The 25274-nt window shown below is 35.0% G+C and overlaps 1 protein-coding gene and 2 pseudogenes across 5 annotated transcripts; 2 read left to right on the plus strand and 1 right to left on the minus strand.

The window, feature by feature from the left end:
- Window positions 1-2071: 2071 nt before the first annotated feature.
- On the minus strand, window positions 2072-11668 carry LOC100685910 (annotated as a pseudogene).
- A 5922-nt stretch (window positions 11669-17590) lies between these two features.
- On the plus strand, window positions 17591-18015 carry LOC100684370 (annotated as a pseudogene).
- Window positions 18016-22398: 4383 nt separating this feature from the next.
- On the plus strand, window positions 22399-24758 carry LOC102151297 (gap junction beta-6 protein-like). 5 transcript variants are annotated; one of them, XM_038576119.1, is made up of 2 exons: window positions 22399-22517; window positions 23844-24758. In XM_038576119.1, the coding sequence occupies exon 2, from the start codon at window positions 23852-23854 to the stop codon at window positions 24569-24571; it is 720 nt and encodes a 239-aa protein (XP_038432047.1). In that variant the 5' UTR covers window positions 22399-22517; window positions 23844-23851; the 3' UTR covers window positions 24572-24758. The 5 variants fall into 5 exon arrangements, with proteins under 5 accessions (XP_038432047.1, XP_038432048.1, XP_038432046.1 ...); XM_038576120.1 differs by lacking the exon at window positions 22399-22517 and adding an exon at window positions 22680-22875; XM_038576118.1 differs by lacking the exon at window positions 22399-22517 and adding an exon at window positions 23325-23484.
- Window positions 24759-25274: the final 516 nt, after the last annotated feature.

Below are 25274 nucleotides of genomic sequence, written 5' to 3' on the forward strand. Positions count from 1 at the left end.
GCAAAAACCAGGAACATCATACCCAGTTATTTGCTGAAAATCTCAGTCTTATATTCCATAATAAGAATTGGGTACAAAATGTACACAACACAGACTTTCCCCCAACCATGTGTTCACTATTAAATCCTTAAGTCCAAGAAATTTAAGATTTCACTTAAAGATATAGATTTTAAGGAAGTAAATGGACAAATATGCCAATTTAAATATTCAGAGTTATTTAGCATAATGAAAAATTTAAAAAAAATTTTTATCTTCAAATTTAAATTTATTAAGACATTCAGATGTCTGTCAGTCTACATCCAAATTTGCTACTAAAAATAAAATAAAGTTACATCCCACATTAGGAATATCAAGTCTGAAAAACACTTTTTGAGCCAAGCCTATTGCATAAATAAATGACTAGTTTCTTTTCATATCAAAATTCCCATAAAAAATTACATTCCCCCCTCCCCAGTTCTACCTTTTGCCATGATGAATGTAAAAATTTAAATATGACACATCCTTGTCAAAGAAAAGGGTGCAAAGTCTATTAACAGCTTTAAAATTGGCATTTGTAGAGTGTGATCATACAGTTATGTACTCATTCCCAAAGTGCAAATATTGCCAAAATTTAACACTGTTTTGATTCAGTTGCAAGCATGTATCCAATAAGAAGAGAAAGTTGTCAGCAAAATTTAGGACATCTAGGTATGCCTGGATGGCTCAGTCAGTTATGTGTCCAACTCTTGATTTTGACTCAGATCATGATCTCAGGATTGTGGGATTGAGCCCTGTGTTAGGCTCCCTACTGAGCATGGAGCCTGCTTGAGAGTCTCTCTCTCTCTCCCTCTGCCTTTAATCCCTGCTCACACTCTCTCTCTCTTAAAAAAAAAAAAAAGAAATTTAGAACATCCATTCAATGGAATACTATGCAGCTGTTAAAAAGAATAATAGCACATTTTTCCGTATGGACTTGCAAAATCCATGCTATTTTATAAGTGAGAAAATCAGGATACAGAATATTATAGTATGATTACATTTTATAAATGTCTGCAAATCTTTGTACACATACTGTTATGCATATACTAAAAGTTCTGAAGTAATCAAACAAAAAATTGAGTTGTATTTATATTTATGACTGATATGCTACATATTTTATTTGTATATTAATGGTAAAGGAGCACCTTTTTAAAATAGTATGGGGCCCTGTAATTTCTTCATTTCTTCAATCACTTACTTAAGAAATATTTACTGATCATCCAGTAGATGCTAGTCTCTGGGACAGATAATATGAATTCATAGATGAACAAAGGGCCATAAACGAGAAAATCAGCAACTACAAGAGTGTGGCATAGATTTGGAGGGCAATGTATATGAGTACTTTAAATATCTCATAGCATCAACAGGGTAAAGGAAGCTCTGTCCTCTGCTAAATCTGAAGCTGCATCAATAGTAGTCATGCAGATAAGGGAGGAAATATTCCAGGAATAGAGATAAGTAGTACAAAGTTGTATTTTGAAGTTGTATGAATGAACTGTAAGCTATCTAAAGACACAGAAGGATTTAAATTTGGAAGTTAGGAACTAGAAAAACAAGCAAATAATCGTGACTTTGCATGGAAGATGAGAATGTAATAAAAGAGTTTAGTAAAAAAAAAAAAAGTTTAGTCAGAGAAATAGGGTTGTATTTGAAAGATAGAAAAATAACTCAGAAACAGAATGAAGAACAATATGGAAAACAGTATGCATAGCTCAAGTAAACACAAAATCTCCACACAACTAAAGTCAACTCTTTTTAAAAAAAATACTCAAGCATCTATAATTTGAGCCTTTACCTGTGATCATGCAAGGAATTTTAACCCCATGCCTAAAATTTCTGAAACTCTTCAGTGGATGTTTACATGTTTTAATGACTTCTCAATCTACCTCTCCTACCTTCTTTAGGATCACTTCTGTTCTTTTGTCATGTTTCTTCCCCATATTTCTGCTAATAACTCTCAATAAAGATTTAAAGAAATCACAGGAAAACAAAATAGAAACTTAAAATTGACTATCAGATCGTTCTTGCCCTTGTGTGCATTAACCCTGCCTGTTCATAGGGGCTCCCACAATATGTACTGCTTCTCAAACTTGTTTCTACTCAGACCAGAGGCCTCTCTCTGACAATACTTCTTTACCAGGTCCCAGCACTCCTAAGAGCAAGAAAAAGAAAAACAATAACCCATAATCACTTTGCCAAATAGTAATCTTGACACCCATTGAAAAGGATTCTTTTGCTTTATTTGCAGAGCTTTTCCTAGGAATTTTAGCTAAGTGTCTTTAACTTTTGTAATCAGAGGGTAATGGGTTTTTCCAGATAAATGAACCCCAAAATGACTTGCACAATTCCTGGAATATTAAAGTAACCATAGAGAGCTTTTAAACCAATAATTTTTTCTGTATTTGCCACACAAGTAATTCAAGAACAAATGATACTAAGGGAGACCCTGGGTGGCTCAGTCAGTTAAGCATCCAACTTGATCTCAACTCAGGTCTTGATCTCAGGGTTGTGGGTTCAAGTCCTATCCAAGCCCAGCATGGAGTCTACTGAAAAAAAAAAAAAAAGGAAGAAGAAGAAGAAGAAAAAGAAAAAGAAAAATTAATATCTCTCAAAAAAGAGAAAGAGAGAGAGAAAGGAGGAAATACTAAGGGTGAATTAAAGTGGGGTGGTGTATGTTGAGACAAAACTAACAGATATAAGAATAAAGAAAAACTAATGGAGTTGTGTGGAGGACTTCCAGCTTTTCTGCCAAACAACTGGGTTACAAAGGAAGGTTTAAGGATCTTCTATGTGACTGCAATTACTGATACATGAATTTCATTATATGTTTTAGAACCCCATATGAGATTAAGATTATTCTGGGAAAGTTAAGTCCCCAGGAGTCTGGCATTATAGAGTGGATACTGAAAAAGAAAGTGAAAATTGTCAAAATACAGATAGAAGAATTATTCATATGGTTCATGACCTATTAATCAATTCAATTTACATATACACAAACAAGTGCCCAAACAGTAACTACCAAAGATTGATACCTTTGATTAAAAGGTTAAATAGGGGCACCTGGGTGGCTCAGGCGGTTAAATGTCTGACTCTTGATTTCAGCTCAGGTCATTATGTCAGAGTTGTGAGACAGAGCCCCACATCGGGCTCCCTGCTGAGATTGGAGCTTGCTTAAAGATTCGCTCTCCCTCTCTCTCTGCCCCTCCCCCATGTCACACACACACACTCTCTCTCTCTCTCAAAAACAAGTTGATAAAAAGTAAAAATGTGATGGATATATCATTTGCAGATATGTCAGATACAGTATTATTTCATTCATATGTGGAATTTAAGAAACAAAACAAAAAAGCAAAAGGAAAAAAAAAAGAGGCAAACCAAGAAACAGACTCTTACCCATAAAGAACAAATTGATGGCTACCAGAGGGGAGGTGGATGAGAGGATGGGTGAAGTAGGTGATGGAGATTAAGGAAGGAAATTGTCGTTAGGAGCACTGGCTGTTTTATGGAAGTTTGGAATGAATATATTGAACACTTGAAACTAATATTACACTGTATGTTGACTAACTTGAATTTAAATAAAATTTCTTTTAGTAAAAAAAAATGTGATGGAAATCTTAAAGAGGTGTTAAAGAGGTGGCACAAAAATAAATCATTGTAATTATTTTGTGACAGCTTTTCTGATTAAGATAAATGATATCCATTATGTTGACTACCGAATAAAGAATTTGACTTAGATGCTAGAAAAGAATTGTTAGGGAACCAGTATGAAATGCTGGTTAGGAAATGCGCCACTTAGGAAATGCGCCAATGTACTGCTGTGAAGTCTGAATAGAATATTTCTTGGAGCTGGTTCTGATTCAGATTCAAACTCAGTTCTAATTCTTTATGCATAGCCCACTCCATAAAGGAAATTATTTTTTTTCATAAAGGAAATTAAAGGAGCAATCTGAAATAGGCATTACGATATTCCAGTGGAACACTCCTGATCTATTATTAGACATTACAGGATGTAAATAGGGGAAATCCATGGGTTACCAATACAGATCTTCGGTTTTCACTGTCATATGAAAGGCAGGCATGTTGATGGCAACACCACCAATTTTTGTTCTTTTGATCAAAAGTCTTGATATCATCATTGATTCCTCTCTTTCACCCACATTGCATATCCAATTCTTTGAGAATTGTATCACTTTATCAATTGTATCACTTTAATTGTATCACTATTTGTATTACTTTATATTTTTTAAAAAGATTTATTTATTTATTTTAAAGAGAGAGTGTGCACAGATGAGCAGGGGGAGGGGCAGAGGGAGAGAATCTTCAAGCAGACTCCCAGCTGAGCAAAGAACCCAACATGGGACCTGATCCCACTACCCATGAAATCATGACCTGAGCCAAAACCAACTCAGATGCCTAACCAACTGAGCCACTCAGGTGTTTCTATTCGTATCACTTTAAAAATAGATATCTGTTACAATCACTTTGGTCAGAGTCCCCATCAACTCATGACTATCCTGCCTCATCCTAACTCCCTTTACCCCTCCCAAGTATCTATTTTCAACTAGCTAACCAGGGTGAATCGTTTAACTTTATGTCAGGTCATAACATTCATTTGTTCAAAATTCTCCAAAGGTTCCCTATCTCACTTAGTAAGATCTTAACCACTTATAATGATCTATAGAGGACTAACCAGCTCCCACCACCACCACCACTCTCCTCATATCTCTGAATTGACTTTGACTCTTTCCCTACTGTTTAGTCTCCTGCCATACTATTGGCCTCCTATTGCCCCCCAAAGCACACCAAGTGTAGTCCTGCCTTGAGGCCATTGTGCCCAGTTGTTTCCTTTGTCTACAACATTAAATTCTCTCACCATCAAATCTCACTTGAATTTCTTAGTGAGTCTTTCCCATAATTATTTTTAAAAATAATTCCTTGGGGCAACTGGGTGGCTCAGTTAAGTGTCAGGTCATGATCTCAGGGTCCTGGGATCAAACCCCACATCAGGTTCCATGCTCATGGGGAGCCTGCTTCTCCCTCTCTTCCCTGCTCATCCTCTCTACCTCTCTTTCCCTCAAGTAAATGAAATATTTTTTAAAAAATAAAATAAAAAATAATTCCTCATCACTGTCTCTGCTGCTGTATTTATTTTTCTTTTTGTCTACAAAATTTTTACATTCTTGCATACAATATAATTTATTTATTTATTTGTCCTTTTTTTTTTCTTCTTCGGGATATCAGCCTTTCCCCTTCCTGACTAGCCACATCTGAACATATATGATCCCTATGGGGAGGGAATTCATGCTCTGGTATATTCCAAGCACTTCATAAACTACTTGGTACAATTTTTGAGACTAATAGGAGTCAATTATGACTTTTTCTTAATCAGCCAGTGCCAGATACTGCAATTAGTATAATTCATAACAGTCTGACCACTGCATTGAACAATGAATGCTATTCATTGATACTAACACTTGATTGAGGGTGACAGAAAGAGCCGTATGGCACTGCACCTTAAACCACTTTATGGGACATCATTAGTTTAATTTTAAAATTAGTGACATTAATCATATCCCTTGGGACCCCTTTTCAAAAGTGTTTAAAGAACCATCATTAGTTCAGATATTTTAGCTCTCGCACCCTTATAGGAACTGTCCCTATGCAGTTAAATAAATATTTCATTAATGGATAGAATATGAATTAATATGAATTAAGTGAAGAATTGTTTCTATAAAGATGGAGCATTTTGGGAAAATGAGTCACTAAAAAGATATTTTTGGATTAAATATGAATAAAAATCTTTAAAGATTAGCAAAAATCCTAAAAATCTGGGCAGATTTCACATACAAATTGTTTGAAAAAAAATATGTTTAAGCTCTGACTCTATTTGAAACAATCTTAAACTGGTTATCTTAAATAATGCTTTATAGATGTAAGATTATTCAAGAATAAGGAGGCAAAAACCAATAAAAAAGTAATAACCTTGGCCTTATCAAAGGACTGGAGAATGAATGTACATTTACATGTTTTTAGTTTTATATACTCTTTCATACAGATTTTATTTTCTCAACCATCTGAGAGTTAAGACATGATGTTCATTTTCTCCTAAATAGCTCCTTAAAACAGGCAAGTATTTCCTATTTCTTTATGTTTTCTAAAAATAATGATATTCTCTTTCATAACCACAGTACAATTATGAAAATCAGGAGAAATTTATAGAGTCAAGACATTAGCATGGGAACTATACATTATTTAATCTGCAAACCTTAATCATATTTTGCTAATTTCCTCAATAATATCTTCTATAGCACAAGAAAATCCCATTTGCTTTCATCATTTGGTTAAGTGATGTCTACAAGTTTCTCCACTATATAAATTTATGATTTTTCCTTTTGTGCTCAAGTAATCTGTGGAAAGACACTTTGAGAATATGTAAATATTCTTCTTCCCCTACCCTCCCAACTACCACCTGGTCTACTTTCCAATATCATTTTATACAGTTACCATGTCTTTTTTTTAAAGATTTTATTTATTTATTCATGAGATACACACAGAGGGAAGCAGAGACATAGGCAGAGGGAGAAGCAAGCTTCTTGCAGGAAGCCTCATGCAGGACTCGATCCCAGGACCCTGGGATCATGACCTGAGCTGAAGGCAGACACTCAACCACTGAACCACTGAGTTGCCCCTAGTTACCATGTCTTTTTGGTTTTCTTTAATCTAAAATAGTTCAGCAATGTTTCTTTGTCTTTGAATATATTAATAGTTTTGAAAAGTGCATGGCAATTATTTTATAAAATATCTATCAGTTTGGGTTTTTTATATTTTATAATAATTAACACTCAGTTATGAATACATGTTATAATTTTTAAAATTTCATTTAAATTCAATTAGCCAACATATAGTACATCATTAGTTTCAGATGTAGAGTTCAGTAATTCATCAGTTGCATATAACACCCATGCTCATCATATCATGTGCCCTTCTTAATCCCCATCACTCAGTTATCATGGACATTTTTCACACAACTGGAACAAATAATCCCAAAATTTGTATGGAACTAGAAAAATCCCTGAATAGCCACGGGCATGTTGAAAAAGAAAACCAAAGTTGGTGGCATCACAATTTCAGACTTCAAGCTCTATTACAAAGCTGTGATCATCAAGACAGTATGGTATTGGCACAAAAACAGATATATAGATCAACGTGAAAGAGTAGAGAACCCAGAAGTGGACCCTCACCTCTATGGTCAATTAATTTTTGACAAAGCAGGAAAGAATATTCAATGGAAAAAGACAGTCTCTTCTTCAACAAATGGTATTGAGAAAATTGAACAGCCACATGTACAAGAATGAAACTTACATCATATACAGAGATAAGCTCAAAATTGATGAAAGACCTAAACGTGAGACAAGAATCCATCAAAATACCTAGAGGAGAACATAAACTCTTCAACTTTGGCCACAGCAACTTCTTGCTAGACACATCTCCAAAGCAAGGGAAACAAAAGCAAAAATGAACTATTGGGACTTCATTAAGATAAAAAGCTTCTGCACAGCAAAGGAAGTAGTCAACAAAACTAAAAGACAACCTACAGAATAGGAGAAGATAAAGGGCTAGTATCCCAGATCTATAAAGAACTTATCAAACTCAACACCCCAAAACCCAATAATCAGTCAATAAATGGGCAGAAGACATGAATATTTCTCCAAAGAAGAATACAAATGCCGACATGTTATAATTTTTAAAGTCCAATCCATTTAACTGAGAGGCTTTTTCCAATAAAATTGTACTCTTTGTGTTTAATAATTACTTACCAGGATTTTGTTATGATTATTTTATTTTATTTGTGCACTAACAAAAATTGTAATAACAATGACTTCAGAAGAATCAGAGTTAGGTATTTAAAAAATTCTCAGGGGGCACCTGGGTGGCTCAGTGGTTGAGCATCTGCCTTTGGCTAAGGGTGTAATCCCAGGGTCCTAAGATCGAGTCCAACATTGGGCTCCATGTAGGGAGCCTACTTCTCCCTCTGCCTATGCCTCTGCCTCTCTGAATCTCTCACGAATAAATAACTAAAAATATTTTTTAAAAGTATAGTATGTATTCATAATTAATGTTATATGTTACTGTAATCTACAGGATTCAGCATAAATTTTTTCACAATGTTTTATAGATCAAAGTACTGAAAAATTTCATTCAGATAAATATGGAAACAGAAATAGAGAAAGTTTTGTTACAGCAATGCCATTTGATTTGTTGTTCTCCTTTTCAGTTATGTACCAAAAATTATACAAGAAACTATCATCAATTATTATTATCGATACCCCTTCAATTTTATTGAAAGCAAAGAAATGTAAATATTCTTTCAAATGTATTTGTCATCTATAAGTAGAGTAATCCCCTTTCTAAACATGCACCAGTATTTCATTTAGTGTTAATTGACCCAATGGAGTTTACAACACCCAGGAAATAAACTCAAGAGAAAAAAAAAGATATATATATATATCTTTCTTTTATAGAGAAAGGCAATTTTGATGGAGAAGTTTGGAAAAGAGAAATTTTAGGCAAGTACATATGAAATTGAAGATTTAGACAATGAATCCCTTTATGCTATCTCTGTCAGCACAACCTTTGCAAACATCACCAAGATAACAGTACTCAAGTCTGAAAACGACTGAACTTAATCTTACAGAAGATCCTTTTTAATTTCTAAACATTTTATGAAACATAAATTCCAGGAAATTTGGAACAGTGCAATTTTTGCCAACTACTGGTAAGCAAATCACTGGGGTTTGTTACAGTAGTAAAAAAGATTCATATGAGTAAATGAGGTAACAGGGTATTTCAACTTCTATTGTTGAAAAAGTTAGTAAATATTATTAAACTATTTTACACTTTAAAGGGAACAGTTTGGAAGCCTTCAAGAGATTTGAGCAAAGGGCCTGTGATGGATTTGACTAGGCACATAGCTAACAATGATGAATTATGAATTATTTGGATCTGGTCAAAATCATTGTAGATACCAAAGATTTTAAATTATAATCATTAGTGATTGGAAAATTTTAGCTATGCACATCCCTATTTTTTTTTATAACTTGATTTAGTGCACATGAATTTAGACACAATAACACATGATTTTAAAATATTTCCTGGATAGGGATACCTGGGTGACTCATTGGTTGAGCATCTGCCTTTGGCTCAGGGCATGATCTCAGGGTCCCGGGATTGAATCCTGCTTCCTGCAGGAAGCCTGCTTCTCTCTCTGCCTGTATCTCTGCCTCTCTCTGTGTGTCTCTCATGAATAAACGAAATCTTTGAAAAAACCAAACACTTTTGTTAAGATCCACACTTCAAGAGGCATCCATACTGGAAAGGAAGAAATAAAACTTTTATGTCACTATTTGTGAATGACATAATACCCAAAATCAACAAAAAAAATAGTAAAACTAATAAATGAACCCATTAAAGTCAGGATACAAATTAATACAGATATATGCTCCCCACAAGAAGTCTGCTTCTCCCTCTGCCTATGTCTTTGCCTTTCTCTGTGTGTCTCCATGAATAAATAAAATATAATAAAATTTTCCTGGAGAAAGGTGATCAAGCGGTACAAACCTTCAGTTATAAAATAAATAAGTATAAGGTATGTCATACATTTGTAACATGATATCTGTAGCTCACTTTGCTGTACAATATATATGAAGGTTGTTAGAGTAAATCCTAAGAGTTCTTGCCACAAAGAAAAACAATTTAAAAAATTTTCTTTTTATTGTATCTATATGAGATAATGGATGCTAACTAAACTTATGATAATCAATTCACAATATATGTAATTCAAACCATTATGTTTTGCACCTTAAACTTATACAGTGATGCATTTCAATTATATTTTGACACAACTGGAAAATAATATGTAAAATTAAAATATCTTCTGGATTATATTTAAGGGAAAATACTTATCTGCAAAAATATTTTATTATTTTTTGAATCCCTTGCATCTGGTTTTCTTTTCCCTTCAAAACCCCAGAGTGCAATGTCTTCTAACTCCTTTATGTTCTTGGTCCTCACTCAATATTGCCCTTGTTTTCATATTTTTTTCACTTAATATTCTTTTGATTCCATTATACTCTGATTCCCCCTCCCCAATTCCAGTAATTTACTCCAGTTTTGTGATAGCCTTTGTCAGGTACCAATTCAAATAATTTGTTTCATATGCTCTACTTAGGCTTCACTTGTACTCTCTTGGTTACCTCTTCAAAGTGCTGAGTGCTTCAAGACTAGGGATCCTACTTTACAACCAATATGTAGGAGACAGAAGCATGATATTGTCTTCATACTGTTTTCTTTTTTTTTTTAAAGACACATTTATTCAGCATCATGATCAGACTATTACATTTAGCAATCAACAGCATGGGTGCAAAAAAAAAATCTACATTATAATCCTTTGTTGGAATGCTTTACACTTTCCACAGAACAGAAACTAAAATAATCTGTTATACAATTAATCACAAATACAGTCCTCAAGTTTTTTGCCCATACACATGAGTATTGTCTAAAACATGTCTTCTTTGTAGCAGCTAGGCCCTGCCACCACTGTGCTTGGCTGAGTTCACAAATCTGTTGTAACCTATAGCTTCCTTGTCACTTCTCTGGCTCTCCTCTCCTGCTAAGCTTTGTTTCCTGGCGTAATTAAAACCTCTGCCACTGCCATAGCTGCTGCTGCTGCAACCACCATAGCCATCTTGGTTTCGTGGTTTGGCAAAGCATTGGTCTCCACCACCATAGAGGTCAGAGCTTCTGCCTCCAAAATTTCCTCCTTTCATGGGTCCAGAATTTGAGGATTGATTGTTGCAATTGCCAAAATCGTTATAGCTTCCACCACCTCCAAAGTTGCTTCCATCATCACCAAATCTGTTATAGCCATCTTCACTGCCACTGTATCCACCACCACCTCGACTGCCACCAAAACCACCTCGACCACTGAAGTTCCCTCCAGACCAAAGTTGTCATTCCCCCCAAAACCACCTCCATGACCACCATCAAAGTTTCCAGAACTACTTCAGCCTCTTTGGCTGGACGAAGCACTAGCCATCTCTTGCTTTGATAGGGCTTTCCTTACTTCACAGTTGTGGTCATTCACAGTATGGTATTTTTGAATGACAATCTTGTCTACAGAGTCATGGTCATCAAATGTCACAAAAGCAAAACCTCTCTTTTTGCCACTGCCTCGGTCAGTCATGATTTCAATCACTTCAATTTTCCCATACTGTTCAAAATAATATCTTAGATGATGTTCTTCAGTGTCTTCTTTAATGCCACCAACAAAAATCTTTTTCACAGTTAAGTGGGCACCAGGTCTTTGAGAATCTTCTTGTGAGACAGCCCTCTTTCGTTCCACAACTCTTCCATCCACCTTGTGTGGCCTTGCCTTCATGGCTGCATCCACCTCCTCCATGGTGGCATACATGACAAACCCAAAGCCTCTGGAGAGCTTGGTGTTGGGGTCTCTCATTGCCACACAGTCAATGAGCATTCCCCATTGCTCAAAATGGCTCCTTAGAGTCTCATAGGTTGTTTTGAAGCTCAAACCACTGATGAAGAAATTCCACAGCTGCTCAAGCTCTTTGAGAAACTCTGACTTAGACATGACGGCAGTGGGAGTGGAGACTTTAACGATGCTTACTTGGCAGCGTCCAGGGGGAGAAAGTTCATACTGTTTTCCTACCAGCCAGAGACTGGATCTTTTTCTCTTTACTCCAACAATTGCCATGGCTAAGCTATCTAATATCACAGTTTTATGGTTTACAACTGGACTATATTACTCCCATATTGAGTCTAAATTATTTTTCTCAACCAAGTAACATTATAAATGCCCTTACATATTTATGACCCCCCTGATAATTATGTTTAGCATTTTATTGGCTCCTTAAGCTAGTCAAACACAATCACACTCTATGTACGCAATAGCTATTGAATTATGTGTTATAGATAATCCCACACTGACCTCTCTCCTCATTCTTGATCTCATTCTTTCTCCACATCTGTAATATAAACCCTTTACTCCAAGCCTGGACTGATTTCATCATCTGTTAGCTTATTCATGTTGTACTTGACATCTTCAGCTTTTCATATTTGAGTTTCCCAATGTTCTTCAGCATAGACTTTCAACTCCTGCTTCTTTTTTTTTTTAGAGTTCTTTGTGAGAAAGTAGTTTACCCTCACAGTGTGCTTTCCTTTCATCCAACTGAACTTGATACAATATGGTTTCTTTCCCACATTTTATGTTTTCACCTTTATTTAATAACTTACCTGCTGATCTCTAGAAAGAACTAGAAAAAACATGTTTGAACACCATACATCCTTGGTCTCAAGATATTAGAACTGCCTAGATCTATCCAGTCCTTGTAAGTAAATTGCCAGTCCTACAACTTATCAAAAGGACATTAGAATAAAATTAAGAGTTTTGAACGATAAGTCCAAGAACAAACATATTAATTTGTGTAAGGGCCACATAATCAGTCTCCTCTTTTTCCTCTTAATGTTTCTGTTATTTGTCCTGGTGATGGAAGGTGAAATAAGCTGAAAATTAGGAAGACATTTTTTAAAATGTAGATACTGGCTAAAGGATTTTATTTATATAAATGTTTGTCAAGGGACACTTGGGTGGCTCAGTGGTTGAGCATCTGCCTTTGGCTCAGGGCATGATCTCAGGGTCCCGGGATTGAATTCTGCATAGGGTTTCCTGCAGGAAGCCTGCCTCTCCCTCTGCCTGTGTCTCTGCCTCTCTCTGTGTGTCTGTCATGAATAAACAAAATCTTTGAAAAAACCAAATACTTTTGTTAAGATCCACACTTCAAGAGGCATCCATACAGGAAAGGAAGAAGTAAAACTTTTATGTCACTATTTGTGACATTATTTTCACAATTTCAAATAATTTGACAATTATTTTCAATTAATTGAAACCCCTGCTGCTTCTTAACTTTCCTCTCTGACATAATACCCTAAATCAACAAAAAACTAGTAAAACTAATAAATGAACCCATTAAAGTCAGGATACAAATTAACACACAGATATGCAGAAATAAACCTGAGTGACACACATTTGTATCTCATATATTGAATGAACAAAAAAAATCAGCTTTATGTTATGAAGGATTATTGGGTTAGACATGGAGTATCAACAGAAGGAAAAGCAACTCCTGAGAAGTTAGATATTTTGTCATCCTCAGTAGGTTTTCAGATGTTGTGGCCTTTATGAGATATGAACAAACAAATATGGGAAGTATGACAACATCAAATTATAATAGAAAGAGTTGAATAGCTTGGTGAAGTTAACAAGGTTTGTAGAATATTAAAACTGTTACATTATAATTAAAATCTGTATGGCAAGAAGTAAAGATGGTAATAGATGGTAGAGAAAAATAAATTTATAGGAGAAAGCTAAATCTGAGAAACTCTATTAGACAATTGAAGAGGACAAAAATGATCTATAGGGTATGAAGAGTAGAAATACAACCTAGGAAATAGAAGTCTTTTCTAATAAATGGGATAAAAGAAAATATCTGTCAAATATGTAATTGGAGTAATAAAACATTTCTAAATAGAGAAAGATAATGAAATATGTAGATTAAAATGGATCATTGTATTTTGGGAAATAAATAATAAAAAGAAAATCACACATATTAATTACTTCAACAACATGTCTTTACTACAAGGGGAAAAATAGGTAACCTATAAGCCAAAGGAACAAAACAACACTGACCTCAGACAGCAAGTGACAATGGATATGCAGTAATACACTGTTAAAATGTTTATGACCTGGGATCCCTGGGTGGCGCAGTGGTTTGGCACCTGCCTTTGGCCCAGGGTGCGATCCTGGAGACCTGGGATCAAATCCCATGTCGGGCTCCCGGTGCATGGAGCCTGCTTCTCCCTCTGCCTGTGTCTCTGCCTCTCTCTCTCTCTCTCTCTCTCTCTCTGCGTGTGACTATCATAAATAAATAAAAATTTAAAAAAATTTTGAATGTTTATGACCCAATAGTTCCACTCAATCAACTCATCTGTCATGTGCAAGGACAACAGAATATTTTAGTTATTTAATGTTTTTAAAAATGTATACTCACACACAATTCCAAAATTATTTCATAAAAGAAGAAACATAAATGAGTAATCAAGAAAGATATGGGAAAGCAGAACAGGAGGAAAGCAAGGGGAGACAGAAGAATATGTGTGTCAGCAGGGCTATGGGGTAAGTCCTTCTGGAATCAGCGAAACTAAGCGTGAGAGGAAATGCTGAGTTTATTACTTAGGAGAATTTGTGGTTGAATTTTTCACCTCTTGCCATGCTCTTCTTCCTTCCACAGCCCTCCTTCCCTGGCTACTGTCTCTAGGGTTAGCAAGGGAAGGAGAAAGTAAGCATGAAGAGGAAGTAAATTTGGAAGGAATGAGGAAATATAGTCAATGTGAGGACTATGACCTCTTCTTAAGCAGAGAAAGGAAGTAAAAGTGGGCAACTCTAAATTACAGCAATTAAAATGAAGGTTACAACGTGTTCACAAAGGCTCATGTGATTTGGAAGGCTCTGACTTTGGATTAAAAGACTGTTAATTTTCCATGTCATGTTTTGCTCTTATGACTATATTGTGGAACACTATTCAATTGACCTGACTTGAACATTACTGGTCCTTACACAGATGCAGTTGGCAGAAAAGGGGTTGTTAGCAAGAGTTGTGTAGGACAGGGGGCCAAGATTAAGCCCTTCAGACTGTTCCAAGATCTGAATACATTATGGTGCTATTTCATATACATACTTCAAAATAAGACTATGTTAAACATTTAAACACAAGTAAGGAAGCCCAATAAGATTCTAGATTATTTTCAACAATTACTCCTTCAATGGTTTGTTTCATATTTAGAATATGAAAAATTTCCCCCAATTGCATTAATTTGGCTATACCCTCAGCACATGTTTAGTCTGTTACATAAGCCTTTATTGGGATTGTACTCTAAATACTTTGCGTGTTGTCTAAATGTGAGCACAATGTGTCTCTCTTCCTTGATTCCTATCAGTGAAATTCACACATCCTTATTTAGAAAACCCCTGCTGCTTCTTAACTTTCCTCTCTGTAGGATTTCCTTGTTCTTTCCTAGGTCCTCATTTACGTTACTCATTTATGTTCCCATTTGATGTGCCCTGTCCTCTTATGTAGTTCCCACCATCTCTCACTTTCAAATAGGTCAAATTCTGTTAGTTCATAACAAATCTTGTATTTAGTTTATTCAGCTTGCTTACCTCTTTCTTTACTCTTCTAAGCCTACAAAAAAACTTGATTTACCAGAAAGGGTAACTTGTTTCCTTCTTCCTCTCTCTACCCTTAGACTGTTCCATAACTGTGTCCCAATGAGAGGGGCAACAATGAGTTGGCCTTATCCTATTTTGATGCCCCTCCTGCCTCATAAAAATGTTGTTGTTAACTAAGGCAATTATGATAAAGTGCTTACCACACTGAGACAAATCACACAAACATTAAAGTGTAGATCTGTTGTGTGTGCCCTGGAATGAGCTGGGAAAGATTGAATATGAGCATTTTATGCCATTGATACTCAACCCAATTTTGTTTTATGCCCTCTATATACATTGGGTTTAAGGCCCTATCATCAGATTGTAAAAAAGGAAAATGTAAAAAAGGAAGGGTTTAATACTCATTTTTGCAACATCAATAATGAAAAAATAAATAGTCCAAATATTTTAAAACTTTGAATATTTTGCTTCCTCTCTTTCCTCTTTACCTTTTTGCACATTTGGCATCTATAAAAAAAGATTCTATTGGGATGCCTGGGTGGCGCAGTGGTTAAGCATCTGCCTTCAGTCCAGGGTGTGATCCTGGGGACCCAGGATCGAGTCCTGCATCAGGATCCCTCAATGGAGCCTGCTTCTCCTTCTGCCTCTACCTGTGTCTCTGCCTCTCTCTGTGTGTCTCTCATTAATAAATAAATAATCTTTTTTAAAAAAAGAGTGTCAAACAGGTAAAGTGTAATTATGAAATTATGAACGTAGAACATGTAAACTGTACATTCAAGTTTCATATTTATCTTTAAAAATATATTATGTAGATAACTTTCCAATTTATTGTCTGGTATGTAAGAAGATTAGAAGATATCATTCTTGTCCTTACAATGAGAAAAGGGCAGAAAATCAACAACTCTTCTTAAGTCCTCAGAGAATTGAAGTCACATTGAAGTTGTCCCCAAAACTAGAGAGTCTGACAGGTAACAGAGAATCACAGCTTCCCAGAATCAGAAGTCCAGAATCAAAAGCCAGCAGTTGAAGCCAATATTCATAGAAACACTTTAAACTGTAATCGATGAAAGGCTCAAAGCTCAGTATAGACTAGCTTGAGAATCAAAAAAAAAAAAAAAAATCTGAGAATCATCAGTTTTAAAGGAGCTTTCTTGAATTTAAATCTAAGAAGCCCTGCTGGAATCCTACTTTAAAAATCAAAGAAAAATCATCCTGTACACACAGCAGGGAGAGGGGGAAAGTAAACCATTTTGAAATATGCACAGAGCTTTCTTTTGTCCTTAACAAACTCTGTGCTTTAAGGGAAGCAATTTTACTCAAGCCTAATCTACTAGAGTTTTATTAAAGCCCAAGTAAACTAAGGGGGAAAAAAAGTCAACTCTAGATCCCTTTGCCTTCCATGCTGGGGAAAGGAAATACCAACTCAAGCTCACTAAAAGACTAAAACCTAGTCATAGAAAAAATAAAAAAAATAAATAAAAAATAAAACCTAGTCATAGGACATAGAATGCTTCCCTTCTTGCCACACCTCACCAATACATCAGGAGGGCTCCTGGGGATTATAGCTAAAACAATTGCAAGCCTTAGGAGCCTGGATGGCATAGTCAGTTTAGTGTCCAACTCTTGGTTTCAGCTCAGGTCAAAATCTCAGGGTCATGAGATTGAGCCCCACATCAGGCTCCATGCTCAGTGCAGAGTCTCCCTAAGACCCTCCCTCTCTCTTTGCCCCTCCCCACGACTCTTTCTCTAAAAATAAATGAATAATCTTTTTAAAATAACAAACACCTGCAGGCCTCCGACCCTAGTTTAAAAGTCTCTAAGAAAACTCAAAGGCAACAGGAAGACATTAACAAAGACACTAGGGGAAATCTTAGCTTCCAACACTGCACTACAGGAAATAGGAAACATGGTATAACTCCTAGCCAGATAAACTTAACATTTTACACTAAAAGTCTATCTACTTCATTTCCTTTTATGTGATACAACATGTCAAGCTCTCAACAACAAAAATTACAAGTCATGTTAAAAAGCAAAAATCAAGTCATCAAGCCAAAGTCAGCTATGGCAGAAATTTTAGAATTATTAGACTGGCAAATAAAAATAACTGGAAAAAATATGCAAGGACTGTAATGAAAAAGTGGGAAACATGCAAGAATAGATATGTAATGTAAGATATGAAAAAAATAATGTAACACAAGATGGAAATTCTAAGAAAAACTCAAAAGGAACTGTTAAAAATAAAAAACACTGTAACAGGTGTGTGCAGATGGCGTCGCCTGGGTCGTGAGCTGCTGCACGAGGGTATCGAAGGTGTGGTGAGAGACAATGGCCAAGAACAAACTAAGAGGACAGAAGTCCAGGAGTGTATTTCATATAGCCAGCCAAAAAAACTTTAAGTCTAAAAACAAAGCAAAACCAGTTACCACTAATCTTAAGAAGATAAACATTGTGAATGATGAAAAAGTTAACAGAGTGAATAAAGCTTTTGTAGATATACAAAAGGAACTTGCAAATTTCTCAAAAGGCCTTTCCCTTGAACCTCTGCAGAAACAGCTGATTCCTCAGCAGTGTCATGAAAATGAACCAGTTAATGTTGATGAAGCAACAAGATTAATGGCTCAGTTGTAATACACTGGAGATACATCAAATCCCCCCCAAAAGACCAATAAATTAAATGTTTTATACAAAAAAAAAAAAAAACACTGTAACAAATGAAAAATGCCCTTGGTGGGTTCATCAGTCCTAAATATGGCAAAGAACGAATCTTTGAGCTTGAAAATATGTTAATAAGAACTTTTAAAACTGAAAAAAAGAGAAACATGGAACAAAAGTTTTAAAATATCTAAATAAATGGAAATATATTTCATGTCCATGGATTGGAAAACTCAATATTATTAATAGATTGGCTCTTCCAAAATTGATCTATAGATTCAATGCAATCCCAAGTGTCATCCCAGCAAGTTACTTTGCAGATACTGACAAACTGGTTCTATAGTTTATATGAAGAAACAAAAGATCCAGAATGGTCAACACAATAGTGAAGAAGAACAAAGTCGGAAATGTACAACCTACCAAGACTGAATTAAGAAGAAATAGACGACTTGAAAGATCAATAACAAATGCAAAGATTGAATCAGTAATCAAAAACCTCTCAATAACAACAAAAGCCAAGGACAAAAAGCAAAAGTTTCACAGGTGAATCTTACTAAATATTTAAAGAATTCATACAACTATGTCATAAACCATGCAAACTTCCAAACTCATTTTATAAGGCCAGCATCACCTTAATACAAAGAAACTACAACAAAAGAAAACCATAGGGTAATATTCATAATGAACATATATAAAAACGCTCAACAAAATACTAGCAAAAGAAATTTGACAGCACATTGAAAGGATCATACACCATGACCTAGTAGAATTTATCCATAGGTTGCAAGGATGGTTCAACATATGCACACCAATCAATGAGTTATACTACAATAACAGATAAAGTGTCACCTGGGTGGCTCAGCAGTTGAGCATCTGCCTTTGGCTCAGGGTGTGATTCCAGTCTCAGGATTGAGTCCCACATTGGTGTCCCTTCGAAGAGCCTGCTTCTCCCTCTATGTCTCTGCCTCTCTCTGTGTGTATCTCATGAATAAACAAATAAAATCTTAAAAAAAAAAAACAATAACAGAATAAAGAAGAAATATCACATGATCATCCTGGCAGATGCCAAAAAAGCATTTGACAAAATTTAACACCTTTTTGAGATAAAAACTCCCAACAAATTAGATACAGAAAGAACTTACCTAAAAACAATAAAGGCCATATGTAAAAAGCCCATATCCAACATCATAGTAAATGATGAAAAGCTAAAAGCTATTAAGATATGGAATAAAGCAAAGATAATCATTCTCACCACTTCAAATCAACATACAAAAATCAGTAGAATTTTTTATTCATTAACAAAGAAATTTAAAAAAACAATCTAATTTACACTAATCTCAAAAAGAATAAGATGCTTGGGAATAAATTTAACAAAGGTGGTGAAAGACATGTACACCTAAAGCTATAAAACTTTGATAAAAACAATTCTAAAAGGTACAAAGAAATGGAAAGACATCTTTTGTTCATGAATTGGAAGAATTAATATAATTAAAGTCCATACTACCCAAAGTCATCTACAAATTCAATGCAACCCCTATCAAAATTCAATGGCAATTTTTACAGAAATGTCAACAGAATCCTAAAATTAATTTGGAACTAAAAGGACTCCAAATAGCCAAACCAATCTTGAAAAAGAACAAAGCTGAAGGCATCATTCTTCTTGATTTCAAAATATGTTACAAAGGTACAATAATCAAAATGGTATGACATTGGCATAAAAATAGATACACAGAGCCATATAACAGAATAAAGAACACAAAAGTGAATCAACACATTTACAGTCAACTGATCTTTGACAAGGATGCCAAGAATACACATGGAAAAAGGATAGCCTCTTCAATTCATGGTATTAGGAAAACTAGACATTCACATGCAAAAGAAAGAACATCTATCTTACATCACTCTCAAAAATTAACTCAAAATGAATGAAAGAAATATAAGGCCAAACCATAAAAAGCCCTGGAAGAAAGCAGAGGAAAAAATCTTCCTGACTTTGGCCTTGGCAATATGATCCAAAACACAGACAACAAAGCAAAAATGGACATGTGGGATTATATCTAACTAAAAAGTTTCTGCAGAAAATGAAAAGGCAATCTACAGATTGAGGGAAAAAATTACATATCTCTGATAAAGAGTTATATTCAAAACATATAAGGAATTCCTACAACTCAAATGATTTAAAATAGATAAAGGAACTGAATAGAAATTTTTCCAAAAAAGATATATAAGTGGCTGAGAGGTACATGAAAAGGTTCTCAACACTATTTATTATCAGAAAAACACAAATGAAAACCACAATGATCAATTCACACCTGTTAGAGTAGCTATTATCAAAAACCAAAAGATAAGTGTTGATATGGAGGAAATGGAACACTTAAGCACTGCTGGTGGGAATATAAATTGGTGCAGCCACTATAGAAAATAATGTAAAGTTTTCTCAAATCTTAGTTCTGGAAACATACCCAAAAGACATGAAGCAACCTAAACATCCATTGACAAATGAATGGATAAAGAAAATGTAGTATATTCATACAGTGGAATATTGTTCAGCCTTAAAGGAAATTCAGTAGTAAATAATATTGTGTTATATACTTGAAAATTTGCTAAAGGTAGATGTTAAGTATTCTTATCACAAGAAAATATGAATAATAATAAAGAAGACAAAGCAAAATTTTTAGAGAGAATGGATATATTAATAGCCTAGATTGTAGCCTAGATTTATAAGTAGATGGTATGGCACTTTTATGGGTATGGACTCATTAAGTTGTATACAGGAAATATGTACAACTTTTTGTATGTCAGTTATACCTCAATGAAATTATTTTTAAAAAGAAAAACAATAGATAAAATTAAAGAAACAAAAATTTGGTTCCTTAAGAATATCAACAAAGTTAACAAGTTGTTTAGCTAGACTAAAGGAAAAAGAGAGGACTCAAATTACTAAAATTAGAAATGAAAGCAAGACTATTACTAATAACCTGATAGAAATAAAAATAATTAAAGTAAAATGCTATGAACAACTGTACTTTAGCACATTATATAACCCAGAAGAAATAGACAAAATTCTAGAAACTTACGACTTATGAGGTTGCATATTATATGAAACCACTTCCATGACATTCTGGAAAACATAAAAACATAGGGATAGAAAACAGAAGGCATGGCAGAAGAGAAGCTAATTACAAAGGAGCATAAGGGCATTTTTGTTCTGATGAACCAGTTCTGATCTTGATTTGGGTGGGGGTTATACAACTCTATGCTTTTGTAAACACAGAACTATCCACTAAAAAAGGGAAGAATTTTACTGTATTTTATCTTAGTATGAGGATTTTTTTAAAAAGGTAAAACAATAAAGTTTTCAGTAGAAAACATAGCATTTTCAAGATATCAGAGTAAGTTGTTTCTTAAATAGGACACACACAACACTAACTTGAAAGGAAATAAACAAAAGTTTTAACAACATTCAGAAGAAAAGCCTCTGTGCATTAAATGATACTATTAAGAGAATGGAAAGGCATCCCTCACAGTGGGAGAAGACATTTGCAATTCACATATCTATAAAGGACTCCTCCAATTCAATAAGGAAAAGGCACGTAACTTACTAGAAAAATGAGCCAAAGACTTGAACAAGCACTTCACAAAAGACAATGTTCAAATAGCCAATAAATATTTGAAAATTGCTCAGTTTCATTAATCACCAGGGAAATACAAGCTAAATCCATATGCAATACAGCTACAGACCTAATCAGAATAGTTAAAATGAAAAACACCTGACAATGACAAGTGTGACAAGTGTTGTCAAATATGCAAAGGAAACAGATCTTTCATGTTATGGCAGTATAACTGATACATCAAAATACATGTACAAAATCATCATGATGGCACCACTTATAAAAGGCCCAACTTGAAAATCACCAGCATTAAAATGAAGCAATAAAATGTGCTGTATTTACACCAAGGAAAACTCTACAACAAAGAGAAGGAAAGAACCACAACTACACTCAACAATATAATAGGTAGATTTCACTAACAATATATAAAACAAAAAAAGTCCGGGTTTGAAAGATTCTATACTTTATCATTCATTTATATATGTTTCCAGAGCAAGCAAACTATATTGTTAGATGTTCAGATACTGGTTGCGCAATGGAAAATGGTAAGTGAATGAATGTACGAATGGGGCTTTTGGGATGTTTGTGTGGTTCTTTTCTCGATCTGAGTGACAATACTTGAGTGTATTCATTCTGTGAAATTCATAGAACTGAACAATGTGACTTGTGTACTTTTTCTATACATTTACACTCTAAAAATTAATTCAAAGTATACTAAAAATCTACTTGAGAAACTAGAAAAACAATTTTGAGTAACCTAAGAAGTTAGGAGGGGTTGCTGGGAATATTTCAGTCTGAATGCATCCCATTCCCCCTCCAATTTTAATTTCAACTCGTTCCATTCTCCTGACTGGAGCAGGAGCCAACACCTGCTGTCAGTAGGTTCTTCAAAGAACAAGTACGGTTTCAGCCTCCATAGTAATCCCCATAGGGTAAGTAGATACAAACCTGTCACTTCTCCATGTGAGATTTTTTTCAGATTCCCAGGGCAAGGATTAAGCATAGTGTTTTCTACAGAATGCTTGGCTTTCCAGTGACTGTGATGCCAGGGTTGAAGAAAGAGCCCTGCTATCTGTATGGCTTGTCTCTCAAGCTCTGAAAATCTGAAGAGGAGTATTGTTGGTTAGCTTTTCCAGAAGCAGATGTTGAGATACAGTTGAGTGTACAAATCATTTATTAAGGATTAATGTCTCTGAAAGGAAGCAAAGGGGCAGGGGTGTGAAAAACAAGATGGAATAAAGGAAGAAGTTAAACTATGATGCAGGCACTCCCAAAATCTCAACCATCTTGGTAAGGAAGGCCAGGGCAAGTATCAACTATTTAAGTATTGTAATAATAATTTGTCTGAAAACGTCTTTCTAGTTAATAGGAAGGGTAGTAAATTATAGAAACCACAGATGTCACACTCACAATAAACTTATTGGAAGAAAAGCACTCTTCACACCATCAGAATTTTTTATTAAAGTATATTTTTATGTTTAGTACTGAAGTATATGCTGAATATCACTAATCACTAGGAAATGCAAATCAGATCAGTAATTTAAGGCAAGAACTGCCTCATTCATTTTTTGGCACTCAGAATTGTGTTTGATGCTCAAAATATCTGGAATCAATGAAAAATTTCAAATGAGCAGCAGAATATAATGCAAATAAGAAATTGAAGCTGCTCTCCCAGTAAAAGTCATGAATCCTGAATGGTTAACCAGAAACAGATTTTGAAACTTGTAATAGGATTTGGGAAAGTTGACTTCAGGAAGAGCCTAACTGGGCACTTGGGAGATCAGCTAGACTAGCAGATACATACATCTCAGGGAGAAGTGATGAAGATTTACCTTTAAGCACTTATATTCAGATAGCTGTGGGAGTTCTATGACAGTTGGAACTATACTGTTGACACAGGTTGGTACATAGGTTGTAAAAAGAAGTAAATGCCACAGAGTTTAGCATGAGAGCAAGTGGGATAGCTATACAGAGGATTTAATAAACTGTAGGAAGAGGTTGGGAGATGCAATGGGGTTGGAAAGAGAGACTGGTATAAGGATAAGAGGTTAGCAGATGAAAGAACAGGAAATGTTATTCAGTGGGTATATTAATTTTGAACACTCTCCTAAGCTTTCTTTGGAGTTGTCCTCTCACCTAAGACCATTGAATGCCCTCACAGAGAATACCTAACAAGAGAAGAGCAGAAATTGTACAAAAGGGCTAAAACGGAATGACTATTCCTTCCCCCTGACACTACTTTGCTTTTGTCTTCCTAGATTCCAAGATGGCTGAGAGTACTAAGTTTTGGAGTATGGCCCCTATCATACTGAAGATGAGCAAAGACCCCACAAACTTCTACATAGGGCGACCACTGTGGTTCAGCATTACTTTTCTCTATATTTCGGTTGTGTATGTAGTGCAAAACATCTGGTTTGATCTGGTTCAAGACTTCCAGTGCCATGGAAACCTCTCCAAAGCCTGTCTAGCAGAATGCTATGAGAATCACTTCACGAGGCCTGTGTTTGGTGTTTGGTATGTGGTTGGCTTTGCCTTTTCCTCTGTCTTTTTTGTGATGGAGTTTTTTGTCTCCCAAAGTGTGCATAAGCAAACCAAGATATTTAAGAAGGAACATTTAGAAAAGAAGTCCATTAACACCAACAGCAATGTAGACCACATGGAGACAAACGAAGATGAAATTTTTGACTTATCCCGGGAAAAGCCCCTATTGGCAATGTATCTTGTCTACTTTCTCACACAGTTGTCCATACAGGTGATCTTCTTGGCCATTCTTATTCACTATCACCTACCACTGATTAAAAAACCCATTTGGTGCAGTACCCACATGTGTCATGGACCTTATGCATGTGTGGTATTGGGGACACAAGAAAAGATGATGTCCATCATACTTCTGGCTACACTCTCAGTGGTTATCATGATGTTTTGTATTATGTTCTTCCTGTACACCATTAACACATACCTAGTCATGGTACGTAAATCTGCCTGAGAAATATAGAGGCTCTTTAAAATCCTGATGGTAGCCTGATGATCACCACTGATTACAAAACATGGAATGATTACAGAGGAGCCCAGTAGCAGTCTTCTGCTGAAAAAAATATGTAGTTTATCATTGATCTCACATTCCCAGAACATTCTTCTCTTAGAAAAATAAACTTGGATGTGGGACAAGCTTGCTTTCTTCTCATCTGTGTAATCAATTTCTTTCCCAAATTAAAGTTAGAATAGAAAAAAAAAATAAATAAAGTTAGAATAGGTTTCAGAATATTTCAAAGGGAGGAAATTTAAGGGCATTTCATCCTAGCAGTTTTGATATCTCAACACAATGAAATTTTAAGGACTATTTTTTTTCCCATTTTGTTGAGTAGTCATTTAAGAGAAAGGTTAAGAGAACTTACATAATAGAATTTTAGAGGGAGGGACATAGTGTAAAATTACAGATAACTCAAACATCATAGCTTCTTTAACATAAAATAGTAGTTACTATTGACAGTGTTCTTAATATCTTCCAGGGTTTCCGACTTGAGTGAATTTAAGCACAGATGTTTCAAGGAGGTTCATATCATACATTTTGCCTAAGTGGAAAATATAAATGCATGAGAAAAAAAAGGAAATAGCATGTTCTTAAAGCTTTGAAGTATATGATTTAGGGAGAGAAAGAAAAATAACAAGTATATTTCTGTGCTTGTTCC

Source organism: Canis lupus, chromosome 27 (assembly GCF_011100685.1).
Source record: "Canis lupus familiaris isolate Mischka breed German Shepherd chromosome 27, alternate assembly UU_Cfam_GSD_1.0, whole genome shotgun sequence".
NCBI classification, from domain to species: domain Eukaryota; kingdom Metazoa; phylum Chordata; class Mammalia; order Carnivora; family Canidae; genus Canis; species Canis lupus.

What these genes read in the sequence shown, in the direction of transcription:
- LOC102151297 (XM_038576115.1), top strand. Translation starts at nt 23,596, where the DNA reads ATGGGGTTGGAAAGAGAGACTGGTATAAGGATAAGAG. An exon ending in GACTGGTATAAGGATAAGAG is followed by an intron (nt 23,633 to 23,843) that starts GTTAGCAGATGA and finishes TTGTCTTCCTAG; the next exon opens with ATTCCAAGATGGCTGAGAGT.